At 35.8% G+C, this 21,643-nt stretch overlaps 1 protein-coding gene across 8 annotated transcripts in view; it reads left to right on the top strand.

The window, feature by feature from the left end:
- VRK1 (VRK serine/threonine kinase 1) overlaps positions 1–21,643 on the top strand; it is an 84,342-nt gene that overhangs the window by 29,380 nt on the left and 33,319 nt on the right. For all 8 annotated transcript variants that reach the window (XM_034938093.2, XM_034938096.2, XM_034938094.2 and 5 more), the window contains exons 2-5: positions 6,883–7,047; positions 11,167–11,222; positions 19,478–19,547; positions 20,636–20,723. In XM_034938093.2, the coding sequence (XP_034793984.1) occupies positions 6,888–7,047; positions 11,167–11,222; positions 19,478–19,547; positions 20,636–20,723 (374 nt within the window). In that variant the 5' untranslated portion in view covers positions 6,883–6,887. The remainder of the gene's footprint in view (positions 1–6,882; positions 7,048–11,166; positions 11,223–19,477; positions 19,548–20,635; positions 20,724–21,643) is intronic.

Raw genomic sequence — 21,643 nt, forward strand, 5'->3', positions numbered from 1 at the left:
ACTTGCATAGAGTCAGAGGGGCTGAAATTATGTGGAAAGATTTAATTTTGTTAAAGTTTGTGCCTTTCAGTATATTCATTAATAGAAACCTTAATACAAGCATCGGTTTCATTATTAGAAGAAACCTATAATGTATTAAAGTGATTGTTTAATTCTAATTAGTATTTTAAGTTCTTCAGAAAACTCACTAACTTACTGAAGCAAATACTTGTGATTATTTTATTTCTTTTAGCAGGGACTTATGGTTTTAAATAATTCCTCTTTAAGAAATTGCCTGAAAAGCAACAAGGAGATTGAGAAACAGTGATTTCATATTCTGAGAAACTGAGAAGCTTCTGTAGCCCTGAACTAGAAAATAAGGAGCTGCCAAATGCAGTGAAGGTCAAACAGGGTATGGGAGGATGCTGAAAGGGAACCTGAGACACAGATGTCAGAAAAGCTGGCAGAATTGTGTTCTCTAAAGAAAGGGGCACACCCTGAGAGGCACATTAATAAGCCTTTGTCTGGGAGAACAGGAATAGGTGTTGGCAGGCAGGGGCACTAGGGAACTTTATGGTGTGATGAAAATGTTCTCTGTCTGGTGGTCGCACAAGTGTATGTACGTTTGTAAAATTTTATCAGTTTACATTTGTGCAAGTTAGTAATTTATTGCCTCTCAACTCCAAATTCACCCCTTTTTGCTCTATTTATATACTTGAGCCAGACCTTTTAAATATTTTTTCTTTTCCTGGACAGTGTTAGATTTTGTCAGTAGAAGGTGAGGAAGGGATACTGCAAGACTTAGCAGAGAAAGTGCTTCTCTTGTTGCCGTGTGCTTGGTTTTTTGTTCATTTGTTTGTTTTTCTTAATCTCTTAAGGTGTGGCTGTCAGCTCTACTTACTCTCCTGTAAGCTTCATTAGCACCCTGGTAGGCAGCTTCTTGCTCCCACCAGTATCTCGTGGGCAGCAGATTCCTGTGGATAAGCTGTAGCTCACTGGCCCTACAGAGAACTACCCTACCACTCAGTGGGTCACTGCCACAGTCTGTCCAGTGAAGTGTTCCTTTCTTGGGCACTCTCCCTTAGCCTTGGAGACAGTAACTGCTCCCTATATTTGCTAGTTCCATATTCCTTCAAGTTGTCTTTTACATCTATTAGCACTTGACAACTTTTTACAAATTAATAATTTTTTATTTGTTACATTTTCTTGTTTTAATTGATTGTGTGTTTTCTAGCTGCTGAATGGACACTGACTGTTATCACACACTTGTGATTTGTGTACCTTACTTACTGTGTTAATTTTACATAAATAAACAGGATGAAATAATAAGTATACTTCTTGATTACTTTCTATAACATGAACCAATTGTTTAAACACCAAGATTGGGATATAGAATGCTACCAGATCCCTAGGAACCATCCACCTCCAGCCATTTCTTCTGACCCTTAGTCCCCAAAGTGATATCTGCTGTTTGATTTGTATCACCATTGATTTATTATTGAAATTCATGTAAATGGAATATAGTATGTACTCTTCTGTCTGGTGCTGCTTTTTCTTAACACAGTGTTTGGTATGTCCATCCATCTTACTATATTCATTTTCCTGTTGTTGGACATACCGGTTTCCAGTTTGTGGCTGTTGTGAATAAAGCTGTTATCATTCTTGTACATGTCTTTGGGTGGACATGTACATGCATAGAAGTTGAATTGCTGGGTCGGTTAGCAGGTACTGCCAAATGAATTTTCAAAATGATCGAAACAGTATACAGTGTAGGAGAGTTCTGTTTGTTCCAACTCCTTTCCAACACTTTGTAGTGTCAGACTTTTGCAGTTGAAGTCTTCAAAACCTTAAGGAATAGATCAAATGCTGCTTAAACTCCTTAGATTGTGGTAAAGGAAGAAAAGCTTCCAAAATCTTATTATGAAGTGAGCATAATATTGATACTTAAACAGATAAATGTAGCAGAAAAAATAAACTACAGACCATTCTTATGAATATCAGTCTTGTCTATGGCTATACCACCCTGAGTGTGCCCGATCTCGTCTGAATATCAGTCTTGTTCCTAAATAAAATATTAGCAAATAGAATTCAGCAGCACACTAAAAAAATTATAACTGCCACCAAGTATAATTTTTTTTTTCTAGGAAGTTTGTGTTAAATAGCTCTATATGAGTATGTGGTATACCAGCTGTATTTAAGTCTTTTGTGTTTCTCAAGATGCTAAAAGATAAGTATTGAACAAATATTTATTAATACACTACCATTGGCCCTGCTTATACCTGGCTGAAGCAGGCCCTAAGGATTGACAGGGCTTTTGGTTGCCTGAGGCCACCTGAGATTATAGGGGCCAGCAAGAGCAAGAGGGAATTCTCCACATCTTTTTCCATTAGAAGCCACAGGAGGGAGTTTCATTTAGATACATTTTAAAGAAATATTTCTGTCATAGTGGCCTCTTGCAGAGCAGCTGAGTATATTTCAGTGACTTCTTAACGTTTATGCGCAAGACACAGAGCTACTGTGTTTAATATACAACATATAAGATGTGCCTGGAAATAAAAAGCAAGACTAATAATTCAAAAGAAAAATGAGCAGAGGTTACTAATAGTTTACAGGAAATAAAGTACAGATTTTGCTTAGGAGTGTTTTCTTTTAATTTTTTTTTTTTTTTTTGAGAGGGAAGTGGGAATGGACTGGGCATGCTCATTGAGTATGAGAGGATTTCCAGTTTTGATCCCTTGGTAAATATTAATTATAGGAGCAATAATCATTTTGTTAAGTAACCTGGTTTCTTTTCATGGGAAGTGGTATTTTAAGACTACAATTTGTTTGCTAGGGATGCTATTTGCTGCTGGGTTGATTATTGTTTCTAAGCTTTTTAGTGAATGGGGCTAGGAAATACAAAGATGTGTTTCTGTGTATGTGTTTATTTTAAAGATACATGCTGAACTAAAAATATTTCCAAGTACAGCATTTTTACCTTTACCTGTTCTATCTTTTATCTCTGTCTCTTTCTTCCATATCTGAATCCTGATGTTCAGGGACACAAGAGAATGATAGAATAATAATATCACGTAATTACTCATTTGCATCATTCCACATGTATGCACACAACAGTCTTAGTTAACAAAATCAAGTATCACAATATGATTTCTGGAAAGTTGCCTTTTTTGCATATGTTATCCCATTTTTTGATAGTTGTACTATATCTACAGTGTCAGTACATTTGCCCATTATATACTCTTTTCTCTCTTTTATAACCCTTGTTGAGTCTCAGTTCTACAAGTATATATTTACTGCTCACTGATACTGACATTTCTTTAGTCATTTTGGATATTGCTATGGGAGTGGCAGACCCCTTCTACTGGGCTTCTTCTCTAGTAGATTCTTATTGCTGTTTTCTATATTGATAACACTTAGCAGTCTTTATGCTCGAAATTTAGCTGGGTATAAAATCTTTGGTTCATGTTTTCTTTCTTAGAGTCTTAAATATGTTACTTTTTTTCCCCCTGGCATAAAATGTTGCTGTTAAAGTGATGACAATTTGATTTTATTTTCCTTATAAAATATCTGCAGATGCTCAAAAAGTATTTTCATTTACTGTTAACTAAATTATATCTTGGTGATGGTCATTCTGGGTTGATTTTTCAAATGTATGTGATATGACCTTTCAAAATGTAGTTTTATGTTTAAATGAAGTTCAGGAAAGTTTTCTTGAATTAAATGATTTTTAATATTCTTTTCCCTTGCTTTGATTTTCTTTGTTATATGTATGTTGGTTTTTTTGTGTATGTTTTCTTAAACACTTTTTGGTCCTTTTTGATTTTTTTGTTTTTTTCCTTTTCACTTTCTATTTCTCTTGTCATTAAAAAGTTTTATTTACTCTTATGTTCCTTCTTATGTAGTTTTTATTTCCAAACTGATTTTTGTCTTTCATTTTCAATTATTCTGTCATCTGATTTCTGAATTTTTCTAATTCTGATTGATGTTAGTCTGTACATAAAGTGTTTTTTAGCTTGTTTTGAAATACTAATTTATAGCTATCAACCTTTTGGGAGGCATGTTTTCTTATGTACTTTTCTAAAGGGATTTTTTTTTCTCTTTAAAAATACCAACTTAGTGTGGCACTAGGCTTTGATCCATTTTTGTTGCTGAGTTTCGTATGCAGCCAGTTTTCCCTTATATGCAATTAGTTTTAGATAGTCTGGTTCAGGGTGAGTGTATGTCATTCTCTAGATCCCACTCTTCACTTGTTTTTGTGTAGTATTCCAAAATACTGAGGCTAACTTATAGATCCATTTTCATTTGAACTTTCTTTTTCCTTTCTTCGTATTATCCTTGTGATGTTCACTTTGGCTTCATCCCTAGCAGTTTCTTCTCAGCCTGAGGCTTTGACCTAGAAGGGGCTTTGGCTGGTTAGTTTTGAGAGTTGTAGAGGCAACAGGCTTCAGCCTCTTGAGACCTCACCAAGGACCCCTTGCACTTCCTGGCTGTGGGAGTGGCAGAGCCCTTCTTCTTTCAGTTGCTTTTCTCACAGTGTCTTGTGTGCTTCTAAGAAGTAGCTCCTGATAATTTTTGGATCCTAAGATTTATCAGAGGCACCATACTTTCTTCTGCTTCCTTCTTTACAGTTGCTGATACCACACAGATCTTACTGCTGTTTGTCATGGTCTGTCTTCACCTGCTCAAATTTTGTAGAGATAAAGGGATACTGTCCCTCCATTTGGTTGGAGAGGTTGTCCGTAGGTGTTGAGTTTTGCTATCCAGTTGTCCTGTCCAGTTTTATGGGGGAATTCAGGGAGATGAAACAGCTGTGCTGCTGCCTCCACCATGTCCAGCGTTAACCTTCAGGAGCTGTGATTTAGAAGCATATTGAAGAGACTGACAGCGATGACGCTGTTCTGTGGGACTATTTTTAGGAAAGAAAGTCATTCCAAGCCTTAATTAATTATTACAATTAGTTTCAATTAGTTGGCCACAGAAATAAAACTAAAAATAAAAGCAAACAGCTTTATTTGGAGGAAAATCACTTTTTATTGACCACAATTTACATTGAATAGATGCTGAGCCAGAATATTTCATTTAAAATATGATATTTTTGTCACTTCTGGAAAGGAATTTCAGAAAAACACAAAAGATTGTCCAGTCACTATTTTGAGATATATAAAGATAAAAAACATGTTGTCCACTCATTTTAAACTATTTTGATTACTATAAGGAACCAGTCAAATAAGAGATTACTCTGATGATTTGATAAAGTGGGTTAAAATTCAGAAGGGCATCTGTTTTAATATTTGGAAATACTATGTGTTTTAGTTGTTTCTTTTATTTGGTTTACTACCATAGGTGTAGAAGTAACCTTTCTTGGTGTTTTGAGTCTAGGCTAGCTTGGTTGGCACTGAAATTCCATTTTGCAACATTTTACCATGAGTAAAAACAGATTAATTAAGAGAACTAATTGACATGAAGAAATAAGAGACACTTTTATTTATTTTGAAGATGTTTTTGTTAACTTAGAGAAGATTTAGACAGCGAAGATGCATTAGTATTCTATAGGAAAAAATTCAATTTAAAAGTCCCCAGTAAATTAATAAGGAACATTTTCAGATAAGGAGTTTGTGTATTTGGAGTGATAGTGGGTGAGTTGCTGAAAAATTCCAGTTGAATCTAGTGTGTATGTATGTAGCATGTCTAGGCTCAAAACTGAGCTCAAAACTGAGCTACAGACTTCTTTCATCTGAATAGCAATTTCAAGTGTTGCATACTTGTCTTAATCATTCTTATTAACCTTCTTTCTTTTCTGTATCTCCAGTATGTTTTTAGGGAACTGTGGAACCTAACAAATACTTATTTTAAATCTTTTTTGATTAATATTTATAGAACCGAGAGTTTGAAATCACACAACAAACACATGTTCACATGCATACTAGTACAAATTGAGTTCCTTCAGTCAACGAAGTGAGTTACACCTGAGGGCACTTGAAGCACAGTGTGAAGTGACTTTATCAAGATTACCCAACCAGCTGGTGTCATACCTGCAATCCAGGTCTTTTGATTCCAGTCAGTACTCTTTTCACAATAAAACACTGCTTTCTCTGAATGTTATGTTAAACTTATGTGTCAGTGAGAAAAATGAATCAAGATTCATCTCCTAAAGGATAGTTAATGGGAAAGAAAGCTTAGGAATTCTGGGTGTCACCAGCCTTGCCCAGATGATTAAGCCACAGTTTTTCCTGTCACTCTAGAAGGTTGTGCTCCTTCCTCACAGTGACTTCCATAATTGTGGAGCATGTTGGTGAGGTCTTGGAGCCAGGTGGTCACTGGTGCAATTTTCTGTTGTTCCACCACTTACCAGCTTGCTGAGCCTTAGTTTCCTCGAAATGGAGGTGATAATGTAATCTTCACAGAGTCATGAGGATGGATGGGAACCTGTGTAAAGCATTTGCTAGCATGTCCCGGGAACCTTTGCCCCTTCCCCTTGTGTTCAGTTGCCTTATGTTTTCAATCTCTGCACTGTGTTCTATCATATCGGTATTGACCTTAATAAACTCTTCATTTTGTTCCTATAAAATGTGCGTTCTAATTGGATGCACCTTTCCCTCTCAGCTTCATAGAGCAATTCTTTGTTGTTATTAAATAGCATTTTTAGTTGTAGTTGATCATTATGCCATTGGACTTACACCTAATTATTTCCTTGAAAATAATTGCATATATGATTTTATTGTTTCTTCTCCAAAGTTAAGAGATAATCAAATAGGATTTGAGCCATTATAAGTCAGAATTAACAGATATTTGGAGTAAGTAGGAATTTGAACAGCATCTCCGTACGGAAGTTTTCCTTAGGGAAAAATGTTTTGAACACTTCTAAGATTAGAATTTTGACCGTTTCTTTGTTTTATGTTATAGTGAAAATGCCTCGTGTAAAAGCAGCTCAAGCTGGAAGACAGAGCTCTGCAAAGAGACATCTTGCAGAACAATTTGCAGTTGGAGAGATAATAACTGACATGGCAAAAAAGGAATGGAAAGTAGGATTACCCATTGGCCAAGGAGGCTTTGGCTGTATATATCTTGGTAAGTGTGTGACTGCTTCTAATGATCAATCCAAAGATTTATATGTTTTCTTATGAAAATGGTTTCTCATTTATGAGCTGTTATGGGATGTTCCTAATAATCTGCAGTCAACTTAATAGTTTCTGATTAAGCAAAAATGCATCTCTGACGTAGGAGTGGAAATTGTTAATGCAGTCACAACAGAAAAGGAGGATAAAATAGCTGTAATACTATCATTAGTGAGCACTAGGACTTTAGATTTTTAAGATACTTTATATAATCTTAATCTCTTTTGAGACCCAAAGAAACCCATGTACGTATCTTTCCCCTCCCACCTCCACCTATGTAGGATTTATTCCCTCCGTGTTTGTCTGATTTAGAGGTTTGCAAATCTTTTACAAGTGTGAGTTTCTTTTTTCTTTCAGTGCAACCCTCTTAGCCATCATACTGGAACTAGGAGAATTACCTAGAAACTGCATATTAGGCCTGATTAAATGTGCAGATAACTAGCATACTTATTCTGAAATTTTTGGGGACCCGTTGTGGAATCCTGAAATTATGTTAGGTTAACTAAATTATGGACTTAAAAAATATTTTACCTGATTGCTTCTAAAGCTGTCTGCTTCACCAATAAATATATTTGCTTCTGATTTTTCTAACTTTTCCATTCTGTGTTCTCACTCTACTTCCAATCTCAGATTAATTAATTAATTTCTACCATGGAGGTTTATAAAATTTTATTTTTAGCAATATCTTACTCAGAATACTAATAATACGACATAGATTAGTGTCACTTGGGAACTTGTTAGACCTGCAGATTTTTGAGCCTTACCTCAGACTACGAATCAGAAACTGTAGGGAGAGGGCCCAGCAGTGTTTGTTCAAGGTGATTCTGATGCATGTTAAAGTTTGAGAACCACTGGTAGGTAAAAGATCACTGGCCTTACTCAAGAGGAGTCCCACTTCACCTGCTCCAGGAGCAGTGGTCCGCCCTTGGTCAGTTGCAGTTTCTGGAGCTATCTTTATGAAACATAGCTTGAAATCTAGTGCTTTATCATATTTTATGCATATGATTCCTGTCGGCCAGTGGCACCCTTTTTGTGAAATATATGTTGATTCTCTGGTTTTGTTTAGAGCCAAACCCATTCCAGTGAACTAGGCTGTATCTCTGATTTATGGCAAAAATCCCTGTAAACCATTAAAGAGTAGTGGCTGTATTAGCCAGGTATATATTTTTGATCTTGTGATGGAGGAGAGATGGTAGATTAGATAAGCTGTCTTTACTACAGGATATGTGGACTTATGCCATCCTGTATTAATAGAAACCTGTCTCTAAAAAAATAGGTTCTTCATTTTATATTAATTTGCTTTTGTAACCTTTTGCAAAGTTAAAACTTGCCCTGTGTGTGTCTCATCTGTTTTATCTGTATTTATCATCAAAAGGTGCCATCTAATAGTATTTTTAATAGGCAATGATTTGACCTCTGTAATAAAACTTTACTTTTGTAAGGTTGGGGTGACTAATCTGTAAAAGGAGGGACTTGCTTGAGTATTGTCGCCTCCAGTCTCTGTCTCTGTGATACACTGAAACAGCCAGATTCAAGATCGTCAGCAGTTTGTTAATGAATTAAAAAGATTGCTTTTGAATTTTCTTTGCATTTTCTTTTCTGTAGCATTTGATACTGTTTATCTTTGTTTCTCATACAATTGCTTCCATTATCTTTTATGGTAGCATACCTTTTTCCTAGTTTTCTTTCTGCTTTTCTGGCTATACTTGGTCATCTTTATAGGCACTTCTGTGTGCTCTGGCTTTTCTTCTTAGGTTCACTTTTTATTCTATATATTCTTTCTGAGTGATATCAGGCTTCTCCTGCTGTCTCTTTACCGTTGATTTCCCTGTCTTTTATCTGTAGCCTAGGACTTGATTTCCTGAGTCCAGGCCTGTAGCCACTGGCCTATAAGGGATCTCTACTTAGATGTTCCACAGGCATTTCTAAAACTTGTATCATCATCTTTTATCTCCTGATCCTGTCATGAGGATTGTCTCAATGAATGACAGCCTTGAAGCCAGAAACTGGGAAGGCATTCTTGAGCATTCCTTCACTAATATCCTAGTTCCTTTTCTAGTCCTATTGCTTTACCTGGGTGACTTCTCAGATCCATTCATTTCTCTCCATCTTTGCAGCCACTGTCCTGGTCAGGTCATTATCATGTCTTGTCTGGACTCTGACTGTAGCACTGAATCTTCTCTGTCCCAGTCTTGCCACCTTGCACACCATTGTTTTCAGTATGGCTTTTATGACCAAGTATACTGATCAGATAATATGATCATCCTGTTTAAACCTCTCTGATGACTCCCCAGTGTCCTTCAAATAAGGTGCCAGACTTTTAAAGAGTGGCATACAAGTCCCTTCTTATACAACGTTTATCTTCATCCCTTTTATCTCCTCAAAGTCTGTGCTTCAGCCGTCTTGCTGCCCTTTGGCTCTTGATCTTTGTATATGATGCTTTACAAATTTTTTTAATATATTTTATTTTACATTGTTTTTGTACCAAGCCTTTGAAAAATTTTTAGTAGCTTTACTGAGGTATAATCCATATACTTAGACTATTGGTATAGCCTCTTAACTGATCTGCCTGCTTCTGCCCTTTGCCCCTATACTCCATTCTCCACAAAGCAGCCCAAAGAAGTCTTTATTACCATAGTCTGATTTTGCTAACCCTCTTCCAGTGGCTCCCCATCTTATTCATAGTGACAGCCAAAACCTTTATGTTACCTGTTAAGCCCATCGTGTTTGTTCCCTGCTGCTTTCTGATCTGTCTCTCCTCTTCTGCCTCACTGTTTCCCCCAGCTACTTTTGCCTCCTTGTTTTCCAAACATGTCAAGCACACTCCTACATCAGGGTCTTTTTTTTTTTTTTTTTTTTTTGAGATGGAGTCTCGCTCTGTTGCCCAGATTGGAGTGCAGTGGCATGATCTTGGCTCACTGCTACTTCTGCCTTTCAGGTTCAAATGATTCTCCCACCTCAGCCTCCCGAGTAGCTGGGACTACAGGTGCGTGCCACCACCATGCCCAGCTAATTTTTGTATTTTAAGTAAAGTCGGGGTTTCACCTTGTTGGCCAGGCTGGTCTCGGAACTCCTGACCTCAGGTGATCCACCTGCCTTGGCCTCCCAAAGTGCTGGGATTACAAGTGTGAGCCACTGTGCTCAGTCCAGATCAGGGTCTTGGTGCTGTTCTCCCTGGGGTGCTCTTCACTAAGATACATACATGGCTTATTCCCTTCCTGCTCTCACTGCTCAAGTAACACCTTGTCAGTAAGGTTTAGATCCCTCTTACCATGTGGCCACTCTGCTTACCTTTCTTTCCTGCTTAATTTGTCCTCTATAGCACTTCACACTGTCAAATGTACTTCGTATTTTATTTCTGGTCTGCCTCTTACCACTGAAATGGTGGCTTTGTAAGAGTAAGGATTTTTTCCTGTTCATTGCTAAATCTCTATTTCCTAGAAACTGACGTTTAGTATGTACTTGGTAAATATCTGTTTAATGAATATGGGCAACCTTATATTTCTAACTCAGTATTCTGGGGCAACTGTACTTCTTTATTTACATGAAATAAAATGATAGCCACATTAAAATTATTCTGATGGCAGTTAAAAGTTCTAGTGCCAACATCCTGAACTATTGGTTCAGGTGAGTTTTTCCTAAACTAGTGCTTTTTAGAACTTTAGCCCCCTCATTTCTTACTCTTCAGATGCTCCTCTCCTCTTAAAAGAATTTCATAGTTTATTAAATTTAAGAAATGTATTACTGGGGAATTCACAGTATCCACTAGCATATCAAAGGCCATTAGTACTTTTGAATTAAAGAAATCTTTAACTTATTTAACTCAGTTTCCCATATGTAATCGATAATCATATAGAATAAACCAGAAATTGTAAGATGCATTCTCAATTCAGATATGTTAAAACATGAATAAAAGTCTTAAAATTTATGAAATGTACTGTAATGATATCCTCAAACACATACTTGGGAACTGAAGTGTATTCTATCAAGGGTTACAGATATACAAACCTAAATATTAATATATTTATAATATTACTTGTTCTGATATCAAATATTTTACTTTTTTAAACAGCTGATATGAATTCTTCAGAGTCAGTTGGCAGTGATGCACCTTGTGTTGTAAAAGTGGTAAGAAATATTTTAGCTAATTTGTTTCTTTTCTGTTGATTTGGTGTAGTATTTTGTAAAATGCCTTTTTTGATTAACTAGAATTAATTAAACCATAAGATACTACATGTTTAATAACTTAAAAAATATTTAATAAGACACAAAAGTAGCTTTATAGTTTTAAATCACTTGAGTGTGAAAAGTTCCTCTCTTGAAATAAAGTGGCACTGGTATTCGGGGGTAAATGAAGGAAAGCATAAAGGCATGCAGATGTGGAATAAAAATATTCAGCTCATTTAAGAAATTTCAGCTACTTTTACAGATACTTTTTATATTTATATCCTATAAGACTATACTAATTTAATATAATTTTATTGTATTTCATTTTGCATTTGCTTCTGGACTTCTACTTGGTCAATTTTTTCTGTTTATTCCCAATTTTCTTCCATTTTAGTAAATTAAATTATTTATTTTATTGTGATTGTTGGGCCTTTTTTGCTATAATAATGTTGAAATTAGTTTGTAATGAGTAAAGATTGGCAACATCCTATCTGACATAAGCATACCTAATAGCCAGATCCATTTATATGTTGGCGAACTAGAAGACATTTTACCGTTTTTTAAGTCAATTATGTACCTTTTTGCTTACCAACATTTGTTACTCCCCTTCTTCAAAATTACTTGATACATGTGAAGAATATGTTTTGGTTAAATAGAAGAACCAACAGGATGTATTATCTGGGCAAATTAACATATAACTCCTCCCTTACTTTTTCTCCTATGGGATACATGTATTAGGGTTCTCTAGAGGGACAGAACTAATGGGATAGATGTACATATGAAGGGGATGCCCCCATGATTTAATTACCTCCCACCAGCTCCCGCCCACGACACATGGGGATTATGGGAGCTACTATCCAAGATGAAATTTGGGTGGGGACACAGCCAAACCATATCAACCAGAACTCAGGAATTAGAATTACTCTGAAGGTTTTCATTTTGTTTCGTTTTACTCTCTTTTATATTTTATCTCTTAGGAGTTAGGAGTCAGCTTTTTTGGACCTTTTTAGTGATTTTTAAACTTTTTTAAAAAAATTGAGGCATGATTTTTATGGGGAAATACATAGATATAAAATGAACAGTTTGAAGACTTTTGACAAGCACATATACCTGTGTAATCCTCACCTCTTAAAATGTAGAGCATTTCCATCATACTAAAAAGATTCCTTATGTTCTTATTCAGTCAAAACCCTACTCCCTTGCACCCTTGGAGGCAACCACTTGTCTTGAGTTTTTTTTTTTTTTTTTTTTTGCCGTGAATGAGTTATTCCTGTTCCAGAAGGTTATGTAAATGGTATTAAACAGTATATATTGTTTTGTAACTTCTTATGCTCAGCATAACGTTTTAATGGTTCATCCATATTGTTGGTGTATCAATCATTTGTTTCATTTTATTGCTCTCTTGATAGACATTGGGGTTGTTTCCAGTTTTTGGTATTATGAATAAAGCGTCTATAAACATTCTTGTACAAGTGTTTTTATGGAGACAGGTTTTTATTTTTCTTGGATAAATACTTAGAGTTGCTGGTTTATAGGGAAGATGTCTATTTAAACTTATAAGAAAGTACTAGACAGATTTCCAAAATGGTTGTGCCCTTGTACACATTGGCCAATAATATATGACAGTTCTCTTTGTGTCCTCTTCAACATTTGGCATTGTCAGGTGTGTATTTGTTTTTTAGCCATTACAGTTAGTATGTAGATGTGACTTATAGTTTCAGTTTGCACGTGCTTGATGCCTAATGATTTTGGGCAGTTTTTTGTTGTGCTTATTGGCCATTCATGTATTTTCCTTTGTGGAGTGCCTCTTCCATTCTTTTTGCCCCTTTCCTCTTATTTTTATCTTTTAAAAATAACTGGGTTGTTTTGCTTTTTATAACTGAATAGTAAGAGAGTTTTTTTCTGGATGCAAGTCCTTTTTCAGATATGTGTTTTAAACATTTTCTACTAGTTTATAGTTTGCCTATTCATTTTTTGAATGCTTTTTCTACATCTGAGATGAATCACAGGGTTTTTCTCCTTTCCTCTGTCAATGTGGCAATTACATTGATTGATATTTGAGTGTTGACCGAACTTTGTATTCTTAACATACACCCCACTTAGTCATGGTGTATTATAGTTTTTACATAATGCTAGAATTGATTTGTGAATACTTTGTTAAAGATTCTTGTGTCGTTGTTCGTGAAGGATATTGGTCTTTCGTTTTTTTTCCCCACTGTTTCTCAATTTAAAATTTCCAATCTCATTGTTGATTTTGGTAGCAGAGTTCTGTACCTGGCACTCTGTTTGGTCTTCCCCCTTTTGCCCTGTAGGCTTAAGTCTCCTCCATTTTACTCCTAGGATCTCTAGGGGAAAAAAGCCAGGGCTGCCATGGACTCACTTTGTTTTCTGTCTCTTAGGAGTCATAGTCCTTCTGTCCTGTCCATTGTCTAATTTCTGAAAATAGAAATTTTCTTTTTTTAAGTCTGTTTTTATCTTTGTTTGCAGTGGGAAGGCTAACTGGGTCCCAGCTATTCCCTCGTGCAGGGAAGCGGAAGCAAAGCGATGCCTTTCAAGTTGTGTCAGTGCTTTATTTCTCCTGCCTCTTTTCATGATGGCCTTTCATTGTGGATTTTTCTTCTTTTTCATTTATGGAATAGCATTCTTTTTGGGATATTCAGCCTGTTGCTGAATCAGAGGAACTAAAGTTCTTAGTATTAAATTGGGTCATTTGTATTATTTGCAGAATATTGTGTGCATTTGTTTTTGATAATACAGTTAAAATATTAAAATCTATGGGTAAGATGAGTTTCTTCTTAGGCTCATTAAGAGTTCTGTTGTGAGAAGAAAGCAAGTCTCCTTCTGACGTCTCATAACGTTGAGGTTCAAATGATATGGTTACCTCTGACCCCTTGCAGTTAGTTGGCATAGCCGTTTCTGTGTCTTGGAAGGAAAGTGTGCCAGTGTCATATCTTAAAGGTGGAACAGTGTATAATCATGTCTTTTTTGTTCTGTATAACTTGAACTTTTTTTTTTTTTTGAGACAGTGTCTCGTCCTGTTGCCTGGGCTGGAGTGCATTGGTGCAATTATAGCTCATTGCAGCCTTGATCTCCTGGGTTCAAGTGATCCTCTCACCTCAGCCTCTCTAGCAGCTGGGACTAAAGGCACGCACCACCATGCCCGGCTAATTTTTTTGATTTTTTGGTAGAGATGAGGTCTTGCTTTGTTGCCCAGGCTGGTGTCAGACTCTTAAGCTCAAGTGATCCTTCCCTCTCAGCCTCCTAAAGTGATGGGGTTACAGGCATGAGCCATGGCACATGGCCTCTGAACTTAAGTTGTATTTTCTCTTAGAATGATGTGCTTCCTTATTGTAATTAGAAATATTTCTGTTGTTCTTCTTTATTGTGAGTAATTAGAAGTATTTCTGTTGTTAGTCAATGTAACTTTACTTTTACTGCCTTTTTAACTTATATAGTTAAGAAAAAACATGGCCAGGAACAGTATTTTCTATATGCTTAAGGTAATGAATTATATTTTTAAGTTTAAGACCAAATACCTAGTTCAGGACTGTGTATCTCCTGTCTCCTAATTTAGTTCTGTTTCCATTATCCTTTATTACTTCTTCTCTTTGTAATTAGGACAGTGATACTCAGTTGATTTCTCTTTTGCATTTAATATTTTAGTAACTTTTTGGATGTTACAGTTATCCTAGAAGAATGTCATAAACAAAACAATACTACTGACCAGGCGCGGTGGCTCACGATCATAATCCCAACACTTCGAGAGGCTGAGGTGGGTGGATCACATGAGGTCAGGAGTTCAAGACCAGCCTGGCCAACATGGTGAAACCCCTAGCCAGGTGTGGTGGTGCCTGCCTGTAATCCCAGCTACTCGGGAGGCTGAGGCAGGAGAATCACTTGAAACTGGGAGGCAGAGGTTGCAGTGAGCTGAGATGGCGCCATTGCACTGCAGCTTGGGCTACAGAGTGAGACTCTCTCTCAAAAAAAAAAAAATACCAAAAATAAAACAAAACAGTAATATTACTGACTTTCTCCTTCCCTTTGAAGGGGAAATTTGTAACTTCTATTTGCTTCTTTTCCCCTAGCACTCTCTCCTGAATAAACACCCACAGCACTCATTGTATTAACATTTATTTTACAGTTTCATTCTTCTTATGCCACTAGTTGTTTTTAGTTTTTTTAAATGTGTTTATTCTGTCTCTCTAACTGAATTTTAAGTTATCTGATAAGGACCTTGTCAATAAAGTTTGTTTTCCCTATGCAGTCTTTAGAAGCTTATTTCATTTATTCTTTTGAATGCTTTTTAGCCATTAATTGTCCATTGCCTTTATACTACTCTTTTCATTTACTCTCAACTTCCTCATGTCATTCACTTTCCTGTCTTGTCTGTACCATAGAGAGCAGGCCCACTCATAATTTGCCTTCTTACAACTTTATAATATTAATAGTTGAAATGTTTCACCAAATAACAAACATGTAAAATGAGTATCAGTTCTTTCTGGTATTAAAATCAGAACTGTTTATGAACATTTGTCATTTAAAACATTATGGACTATTAAAGATCGTGTTTTCAAAGAACATGTACTACTCTTTGGGGAAGTTTTATAATTCTAAAAAAGCAGGATACAAAGTTCTATATATAGTATGAAGGTTGTCTTATAAAATGGCTATTTATGAAGAAAATACATCAAAATGTTTCCATATTTTCTAAAATGAGCATTATTTTATCATTAGAGAAAAAACTTGCAAATGTTACGAAATAAAGGCAAATTGATTTTCTAATGTGAAATTTTACTTAATAATGTAATAGCATATCACACAGTGGTTCTCAATCCTGGTTGTAGAGTATGATCAGAATCTGGGTGTAGGGCCTGGTTATTGGTATTTTTAGTAAAGCTTCCCAGGTGATTCTTTTGTGCATCAAGATTGAGAGCCACTGGTAGAATGTGGCACACAGAGCACCTTAATTATTTTAAATGGAATCTTGTGGCTGGCACATTTTTATCCTTGATTTCAGTAAGGGTCTGCTGCTGGTAAGGGTTTCTAACTTAATGTGGACGCTTTGTCAAAAAGTTGGTTATTGCTGATAATACATGTATCTGCCTTATGAAACAGCTCCAGATAGTTAACCCACAAATTTCTTATTTGGCATTGGAGTGAAGTTAAGACATACCCATTCAAGGTAGATGTTAGGCACATAATAAAAATGTTCTCACATGTACCAAATGTTGGTCTCTGGTTTTGGTTGGTGCTTTAATCCTTGACCTACAGGACAGACACTATATTTTATTTCTGAAAGTAACTGTGCAGGAGAAATGTTGGATAATGCAAGGAGAAAGAAATTTTCTTTTGTGTTTTCTTGCTAACAGGCTTAATATGAAATTAGTAGTTCTTTGAATTGCACTTACCCTTAGTCATGTCAGTAGCAGAACTAGAGGCAGAGGTCAGGCTTTTGGATGGTATCCTAACAGGTCATTAATGGTACTGTGGTCCTTTTCAGATGTGAACTGATATGAATCTGTATTTCACAGTTCCTTGGAAAGAAGTTTGCAGACTGATGTTTGATTTTCCTCACTGATGTTATGAGAAGTGACCTGAATTTTTAATTCATATATCATAATTTTTTGGTAGGAAGGAGAAATTTTGTACAGCTTCATTTTTAAATGGCAGCCAGTTGCTTTTAGCTGGTGCCATTGAAATATATCACATTTTAATTTTTTTTCTGTTGTCATCTTCATTTTGACACTTAGAAGTCTTAAAGAAACGTTTAGTGATATTCTAGTTAAAATGTCAGTCCCAATTTCTTTTCTAAATCTTGGCTATTATAGAGTTGGCAAAGTATTTTAGATTTGAAATATGTTAATAAAATTTTAGTTATGAGTTAAGGTATTTTCTTCAACAGGAATAGCTAGCTTTGGCTAGAGTGCAATGCCAAGGAAGTAGCTCCTTTATTTTGTGATAATGGAAGTTTATTGGATTAGAAGAAGTATGAAATGAGCTCAGAGAGCCTTCCTTGTAGTGGGCTTTCATTATAATAGCCTGATTTATATGGTTGATTCTCATTATTATAGGTTTAATAAATTATTGCCTGAAGGAAAACTTGAAAGTTAAAGTTGATATGACGTAGGTTGAAACTGAATAAATCAGAATTTTATACTGATTTGTCTTAGGAAAACCTCTTTCAAACCTGAATTATATAAATGAGCTATTCCAAAGGTAAGCTTTGGAGAGGAACTTTACCAGAATTTCTCCTTTTGAATTTCTTTTTCTTAACGCTGATTCTGTGATTCCTACCAAAGACCTATTCTTAGCCATTGGCTGGAAACACTGCAAGTGTCTCTTGCAAATGCTTGCAAGTGTCAAGCTATTATTGCTGCTAGGAAAGGAGCCATAGGTTATAGAGGAACTTGGGTACTGAGTCCATAAGTTAAGGAATCAGCACTCATACTTACAGTATGTTGGTTAGTTCCTCCTTCTTAAGGAGTTGTTGCATGCCAAGCCATGATACTACTGTCTTCCAAGGTTAAGGTGAAAAGTATACTTACCTGTAACAAATAAGGCACGCTTGTTTTCAGGTTGTGATCCAAGTGTTAATGTGTGTTGCCCATTTACTGTTAAATGCTCATTAATAACTGCCTGACTCTGCAGATTGGCTAATCCGTTTTCCTCTAAGTACTTTATTTTTATTGTTGAGACAGAATCTTGCTTTGTTGCCCAGGGTGGAGTGCAGTGGCACGATCTTAGCTTACTGCAACCTCCGCCTCCTGGGTTCAAGTGATTCTCCTCCCTCAGCCTCCTAAGTAGCTGGGATTACAGGTACTCGCCACCATGCCCAGATAATTTTTGTATTTTTAGTAGAGATGGGGTTTCACCATGTTGGCCAGGCTGGTCTTGAACTCCTGACCTCAAGTGATCCGCCCGTCTTGGCCTCCCAAAGTGCTGGGATGACAGGACAGGCATGAGCCACCATGCCAGGCCTTCTTCTAAGTACTTTAATTGGGGATTCCTATTTTCTGAATTATAAGAAATCTGAGATAATTAGAGCAGAGAGTATGGAGTGGTTTTCTACAGTTGAGGGTATCTTGAGTGAAGAAAAGGTGAAGTGCTTGCAAAAGTCATCTCTAGCAACCCAAAACTATAAGTTGTCACTCATTTAAGGTAGTAGGCCTCATTACTCACTTCCCCCAATGCTCTATTTAACTTTGAACTCCAGTTAACCAAGATATTCTGCCCAAAATAATTTTTTTCTCATACCTCCTAAAAAGAAAAGCAACCCTAAAATTAGTTTAGAAATGTTAGCTTTCTCATTTGAAGTTTTCACTGCTTTAAAAACTTTTTTTTAAATTCCCAATAAATAATGACCAACACAAAATACCAGACATTAAATAAATACTAATTTTAATCAGATGAAATTTACTATTTAAAAAGTCCACAGAATTATAAGATCTTTTCCACTCTTACATATTTATTTAACAAGGCAAAACTACTGACAGGCTGTTATTTCTTGTTTGTGCAAATACGTTTTTGTGAATGTATGTCTCTTTAGTAATAATTTTAATTGTTAATATCTCTAAAAATATAAAATGAATGTAGTCCATAACATTGGTAGAAAACAATTGTTAATGAGCCCCATGTTTGGTTTGACAAATGTAGGAATCTGTGTCAGAAAGGAAGGATGCAGGTTAGTGGACCGTGCATGCTTGTTCAGGAGATGCATAATATGGGCTCTTCTTTGTGGTAAGGTCTGTTTTTGCCAGTCCTGATAAAGCAGATATAAGCGTAATGAAAACAGGAAAGGAATGGGATTTTGGCATTAATTGGTTAAATTAGGTATTGAAATTTTATTAAATCTGAGAAATATCTTTTAGCCCCTTGGTGATACAGTTAAGATGGTTGCTCATCTTTGCTTAAGGGAAAGCTTAATAAAGATGAAAATTAGTTTAAACATTTTTCTTAAACTTCTGCAGGCTGAGCTATATATCTGATTTTGTATAATTTATCACTTATAGAAATGGAACTTGAGCAATATAAGAAATAGACTAATATTTCTCTGAACATTTCTAAGGAGTTTGACTTAATCTTAACACAGTTATAAACTTAAGTATCAAAATTACATTGGACAGAAAGATAGATTTGTTGGTCTTTTTTGAAGGTTCATTGAAAATATCTCAGTAATTTTAACTACTGCTAGTACTAATTAACTCTTATATTTTAAGGAACCCAGTGACAATGGACCTCTTTTTACTGAATTAAAGTTCTACCAACGAGCTGCAAAACCAGAGCAAAGTAAGAAATACAGTACACATACGTTTACACTTTTAAAATGACCAGTTTTTTGTTTTAAGCCAAGACCTAGAGCATTATATCTTATTTTATGACTCTTTGTTATTTTTTTGCTTTATAAATTCCACTTACATGGGATTTGTATGAAAGAATTCTGGTCTTTTAATGGGTTTGTTGCATCAAGATTTTATCTATATAGATACATAGAATGAAGTTAATAATAAATGACCTATGATTTAGGAAATATTGTTAAACATTGAGAATTATTGATGAAATAGAACAGGATATCAAGGTAGAGAGCCAGAACCTCTCCTAGTCACTTTGGTCCCTTCTGTCCTTCTTCCATGTCTCTTAGATCTTGATTTCCTGGTTGAGGACTTTTATATTGAGGAAGAAAAACCTTTTAGATTGGTATGAAAAATAGGTCTTCCTGTAGAAGCAAGTAAACATTACATAATTAGAGAAACTGCAACTTCAGGATAGTCCACCCCTGTATTCTCAGATTCCACATCCTCAGACTCAACCAACCAGGGATAAAAAATATTCCAGAAAAAAAAAAAAGCTACAATAAAAAATAACAATTCAATAATAAAAAATAATACAAATAAAAAACTAGTACAGTATAACTATTGACATAGTATTTACATTGTATTACGTATTATAAGTAATCTAGAGATGAGATAAAGTATATAAGAGGATGTGTGGAGGTTATATGCAGATATTATACCATTTTATATGAGGGACTTGAGCATCTGGATTTTGGTGTCTTGAGGGGTGGGGGTTCCTGGAACCAAGCCCCTAGAACAAAGGAATGACTGCACTGTAGTTTTGATTTAAAAAAAATGCTTTTTGTAGATTTTTCATTTTAAAGACAATTTTAAGGGCAGGATAACAATTTTGTAGGTTAATAAAAATGTTTTCATCGTAAAATGCTTTTCGTTATTGGTTATACTGTATTCTTCATTTTCTTTTTTATGAATACAGGTGAATTCTTATTGCATGTATAAATACATTTTGCTCTTAATGATTTTTAAAAAAATTATCATTTATGTATAACAATTGAAATCACAAAGATCTGTTTTAATTTGTAGTTCAGAAATGGATTCGTACCCGTAAGCTGAAGTACCTGGGTGTTCCTAAGTATTGGGGGTCTGGTCTACATGACAAAAATGGAAAAAGGTAAAAATATGTGTGATTTGTCTTTCTCCTTCCCTTTTGCAACATTCACTATCTAGTTGGTTTAGTCAGTAATTATTTACTGATCACTTACAATATTACTAGGCCTCCCTCTGGAGTATGTGGAGTGTATGTGACAGAGAGGAATAAGATGTTATCTCTGTCCTCTGCTTTCCATAGCAGCAGGCTATGATGCCTTATTAGAATAGGAGTGCCTCTAGTCAGGGAGCTTCTGCAGAGCAGTATCAACTGACTGGAACCCAACTGACAAGGAGGAACAAAGCCAAACACCCTGCCTTTTTTTCCTCCTTGCCTTTAGAAATAAACAAACAAAAATGCCTCTGTTCTTCATGCAAAAGGGAACCCCTTCAGGATTCCATTTGGTATTTCATGTTGGATACATAATCTGCCCACACAAGATTAGGCTCACCCTTTATGAGGGTTTTAGTCTAGCTGGTGAGTGAAAACAAAAATGTCTGAAACAATTGGAGAACAATTAAGTGCTAAGTTGTATAATACTGACGTGTCTTAGGAGTTCAGAGAATGGAGAGAATGAATTCTTTGGGATAGTTTATTTGGAGAAAACTTCTAATACTTTGGTTCATAAGCAGCACTTGATACATATTTGAATGAATGAATGGAACTTCATGGAGTAATAAGGCTTTGGTAGCTGAGACTTGATGGGTAGATTTAGTTTGGAACTGGGGATATATTGCTTAGGATGATTTCAGCTGCAAGTAAAGGAAAACTTTGACTCAGGCAGTCATCAAGGGCCCAGGTTCCTTATCTTGCACCTTTGCCCTCCTCTTCTTGGTTTTGTTCTCTGTTAGTTCTCCGTTGTGTGGTCGCCAGGTGGCTGCTCCATTTCTAGGCTTCACATGCAGGCACAGTACCCAAGGGCAGAAAATGGTATCTATCGTGTG

Source organism: Pan paniscus, chromosome 15 (assembly GCF_029289425.2).
Source record: "Pan paniscus chromosome 15, NHGRI_mPanPan1-v2.0_pri, whole genome shotgun sequence".
Lineage (NCBI taxonomy): Eukaryota > Metazoa > Chordata > Mammalia > Primates > Hominidae > Pan > Pan paniscus.